The sequence below is a fragment of the Bison bison genome, unplaced genomic scaffold (assembly GCF_000754665.1).
Source record: "Bison bison bison isolate TAMUID 2011002044 unplaced genomic scaffold, Bison_UMD1.0 scf7180017861046, whole genome shotgun sequence".
NCBI lineage: Eukaryota > Metazoa > Chordata > Mammalia > Artiodactyla > Bovidae > Bison > Bison bison.
Window position 1 is genome coordinate 1453298 of NW_011491618.1, and position 4526 is coordinate 1457823.

The 4526-nt window shown below is 53.1% G+C and overlaps 1 protein-coding gene across 1 annotated transcript in view; it reads right to left on the reverse strand.

Annotated features, from left to right (window-relative positions):
* The window catches only part of FMNL1 (formin-like 1), a 26511-nt gene that overhangs the window by 8768 nt on the left and 13217 nt on the right, over positions 1–4526 (reverse strand). The window contains exons 7-11 of the mRNA XM_010832509.1: positions 4392–4502; positions 2110–2246; positions 1316–1392; positions 1030–1123; positions 8–127 (exon numbers count right to left, since the gene is read on the reverse strand). Coding sequence (XP_010830811.1) covers positions 8–127; positions 1030–1123; positions 1316–1392; positions 2110–2246; positions 4392–4502 — 539 coding nt within the window. The remainder of the gene's footprint in view (positions 1–7; positions 128–1029; positions 1124–1315; positions 1393–2109; positions 2247–4391; positions 4503–4526) is intronic.

Genomic DNA, 4526 nt, shown 5'->3' on the forward strand with positions numbered 1-4526 from the left:
CTCTTAGTTGCTCCTGGCACCCGAGGGTAGCCCAGCCCAGGCCTGAGCTCACCATGAAGTCGATGTTGCTGTCCTCGTTCCGGAAATATTCCATTAGCTTTTCAAAGCGGTGCTGCTCTCCACATACCTGGGTGGGAGGAATGGCTGTCACTGAGGTCCCAGGGACATACCACCTAAGCCGTCTTCCAGCTGCCCACCCCCTTATGCCTCTATGGGCTCCTCTCAAATTAAATCTAAGTCAGGCCACATCATTCTTCTGCTCAAAACCTCTCGCCCCTCTTGATCTCTCACAGCCCTCCCCAACACTGACTCCATTCTGGCCACTCTGGCATCCTAGTACATTCCTACCTCAGGGCCTTTGCACTTGCTATTCCACCTGCCTGATGAGCTCTTACTGAAGACAGCCACCACACAAATCCCTCACTCCCCTCCCAGCTTTGCTCACATCTCACCTTCTCCATGAGGCTTCCCTGACTACCCGGCAACCTCCCAGTTCCCCCTCCCTCTACAGCCTCCCTGGCTTTTTTCCCCCAGAATATTTATCATTCTCTGACACTGTATAATTTGCTTATTTATTGTATCTGTCTTCCCCTGCCTCCTTTGTTTCTTTTGTTCACTGATGTACCCCAACTGCCCACTCTGTGCCCGACACATAGCGGGCCCTCGATAAATATCCATTCAAGGAATGCATGACCGTATGCTGCCTTATGCATCACACTCTCATGCAGCTACTTCTCATGAGCCTGTTAACCAGAGTCGGTGACTCTGAGATGTATGGATCAAGGCCAGTTTGGATCTGGCAAAACTGAAGGTCAGAGGTTCAGCAAGTCCCCGTAGTTGTCCCTGTCACCCTGGACAGTGCCCGTGTGACCCTGTACCTTCCCTTTAGATGAGGAAACCACCCCCCCAAATACCTACCCAGCACCCCCCCCCAAAACCTACCCAGCATCTCTAGCTGCCCCCAGCAGAGGCTATACCTGCCAGCAACAGGGCTCCAGGCAAGTACATGTTAGGTGGGGGCTCCATTACCTCCTTGAAGTTGTCAAAGGCGGAAAGGATGATATCGTGTCCTCCCCGCACCAGGCAAACAGCCGCCAGCAGCTCCAACACCAGAGCCTTGGTTCTGGGGAGAGAAGAGGCAGGTGGTCCCTGGAGAACAGGCAGGCCCCACAGCAAAGGTGGACGTGGGCCTGGCTAGGGAGGAGGACAGGGAAGCTGATGGGTAGTGGTCCTGAGAACTGGGGGACTGAGTAGGCAAGGGGTTAAGTAGGAGGAGAATCTAGACACGGAGAAAGATTAGGGGCCGGGACCTCACCTGGGGTTCTTGTTGTTGAGACTCAGAGCAATCTCATTGACACAGGCTGGGTGGTTCATGACGAGGCTGAAGCCGGACTAGGAAGAAAGGAGAGGTCAGCTCCTCTGGGCAGACCCCTAGGACTGCCAGCACCCTCCTGTCCCGTGCCTCCAGCATGGTGAGCGCCATGCCATCCAGGTATCTCAGTGCCCTGGGAAGTTCTTTGTTGTTTTTTTTTTTCGCCTGTGCTGGTGGTTTGTAGGATCTTGGTTTCCTGACCAGGGGTGGAACCTGGGGCCCCAGAACTAAGAGCATGGATTCCTAACCACTGAAGCATCAGGGAATTCCCAGGAAGTTCTTTATATCCAACCACAGCCTCTTCAGTGGCAGCCAAAGCCTGGCCCCTTTTTTAAAATACCTTTCTCTGTTCAAAACCCAGTGTCAAGACTCAGCATCTTGGACACAGTGAGTCCGGAGAGGCCCGCTGAGTGAGGAAGGACTCGGTTCACCAATCACCCCTCCAAGCGAAATAACCCAGACACTGCTCTCCCGCGGATGGCTAGCCTTTCTTGATGGGGGTGCCTATGCCCCCATGTAGGGTATGTCCACACCCCTAGCCCTGTCCAGGGTATTCTAGGCGACCTGGCTAAGAGGCGACAGAAATCTGTGCTTCTCCTCTTAAGACTCAAGCTAACAGCCTGTCCCCAGGATTCCACTGGGGGCAGGGTGGGGGACAGTTGGTTCCAGAACCCCAGCAGTTTAGGCAGTCCCCAGGGAGGACAGTCAGTGCCCATGCCCCAGGCCCACTGGCCAACCTGGTAGTTCATGATGGCACGCAGACACATGATGCACACGTGGACGTCATCCTTCTGGCTGACGATGCGGGAATTCCTCAGGGCCTTCTTGCTGTGAGCCGGGGTCAACCTGGGTGGGTGGGGAGGAGGCAGCAAGGGTCAGAATCCCAAACCCTTCCTGTTCCCCCACCACTCAGATGGCTTCCTGCCCACCCAACCAAAGAGGCTGGCTGAGGGCAGGAAGTCCTCCTCAGTCCTTAGGCCTGGCACTTGGTATTTTGGGGGCAGTTTAAGGGGAGAGTCAGGGAAATAGACTCCTAACAGTGACTTGGTGGCATTAAAAAGAGTTGCTGTATCATACTACTACTACTAAGTCACTTCAGTCACGTCCAACTCTGTGCGACCCCATAGACGGCAGCCCACCAGGCTCCCCCGTCCCTGGGATTCTCCAGGCAAGAACACTGGAGTGGGTTGCCATTATCATGCTGCTGCTGCTAAGTCACTTCAGTCGTGTCTGACTCTGTGTGACCCCATAGACGTCAGCCCACCAGGCTCTCCTGCCCCTGGGATTCTATGGAGAGCTTATAGAAGGCAAGGACCTCCAAAGCTTGTAAACTGCAATGAAAATGATCTCCACAAGGTGGCGCTCATAGCCACAAAGGGTTTATCTTCCATCTTGCGAATTCAGACTGTCTTGGGTCAAATCCCAGCTCAGGGTTTGCAAGGTAAATTACTTAATCTCCATGGGCCTGTTTCCTCTTTTGTAAAATAATAATGGTAATAACAGCACCTTCCTGATAAGGTTATTGGGTCTATGAAATGAGTTTAGAACAGTGCCTGGCACAAAATAAGTGCTATATGAATGTGCTCACTGATTTCTTTGATAAAAGGTAATTTTTTTCCCTTGTCACAACCACCAAACTTCCACATTGCGTCCTCGGGACAATTCTATCCCATTTCCAACATCTGGGAGACCCCACTCCTCCCTCTGCCTGCCACATTCCCGTCACCGCTCAAATGCCTCTGAGTCTTTGCTCATGCTATTCCTTCTGCCTGGAATCCCCTTCCCCATGCCCACCACTGCCTGGAAAGCCTGCAAGACACAGTTCCAGTGTCATCTCTTCTGGGATGCCTTCCTCATGGCCCAGGCAGTGGCCACTTCCCTACTTAGAGTTCACAGTCGTACCTCCATGACAGCCTATCACACACTGTCCCCTACTAGATGGAAGACTCCCAAGGGCAGTGTCATCTGTCACCTGAGCACCTCCCACCATGCCTGGTACATAGTAAATGCTAAAAAAATGTTTGTTGAATGAATGAATGAACAAAGAAATTGGGGAGGGCTTCCCTAGTGGCTCAGTGGTAAAGAATCATCTGCCTGCCAGTGCAAGAGACAAAGGAGACTTGAGTTCAATCTCTGGTCTGGGAAGATCCCACGTGCTGTGGAGCAACTAAGCCACAGTGCTACAACTATTGAACCTGTGCTCTAGAGCCCAGGAGTCAACAACTACTGAGCCCAAGAGCCCCAGAGTCCGTGCTCTGCAACAAGAGACGCCACTGCAATGAGAACCCCACACTGCAGCCAAGAATAGCACCAATTCTCATCAACCAGAGAAAAGCCCATGCAGCAACAAAGACCCAGCACAGCCAAAAATAAGTAAATAAGCTATTAAAAATAAAAAATTGGGGAGCAGGGGTGGACTTCCTTGCTGGTCCAGTGGTTGAGACTCTGTGCTCCTAATGCAAGGGGCCCGGGTTCAACTCCTGGTCAGGGAACTAGATCCCACATGCTATAACTAAGACCTGCCACAGCCAAATAAATAAAAATTTTTAAAAAGAAGAAGAAGAAAGAAAGAAATATATTGTGAGAGTTTGGGTCTTAAGACGAAGTTGGTTTCCTGTCCCAGAGAGGGAAGGGAGGCACCCGGGGTCCACACGAGGGTTCAGGGCCATCTCCCCTCTCCTGCCCTCCCAGCTGGATGTCTTAAGTTAGGGTAGGCTGATGTATCTGAAGCAGCTGAATCCAGGGGTGTCACCTGAGTTGAACACCTCACCCAATCCCACCACCACCCTGGGAGCTGACCAGGCATGCACCAGCCCCTAGGCAGCTACGTACCGGGGAGAAGGGGGGCACCTGGAGGCCGCGTGGGAGAAAACAGGGGGTTAGATGAATACAAGAGGGATCCCCCTGACCCAGAAACCCCCTCCTTATCCCAGACCCCCCCTCAAGTTCCAGCCTCTAAGTGCTCACCTCAAAGGCTTCTTAAAACACCCATCTCCTGAGCCCTGTGTGAGGCCCTTACTCTGATCCCCGATGCCAGGCAGTCCTCCCACCACCCCCGGGGCCCAGGTGGAGTACAGCGGAGCAGGCTGAGTACAGCGGTCAGGGGTGAAATCTCCATTCACCCCGCCCCCTGCCACCCCAACCGAGGCGGGGT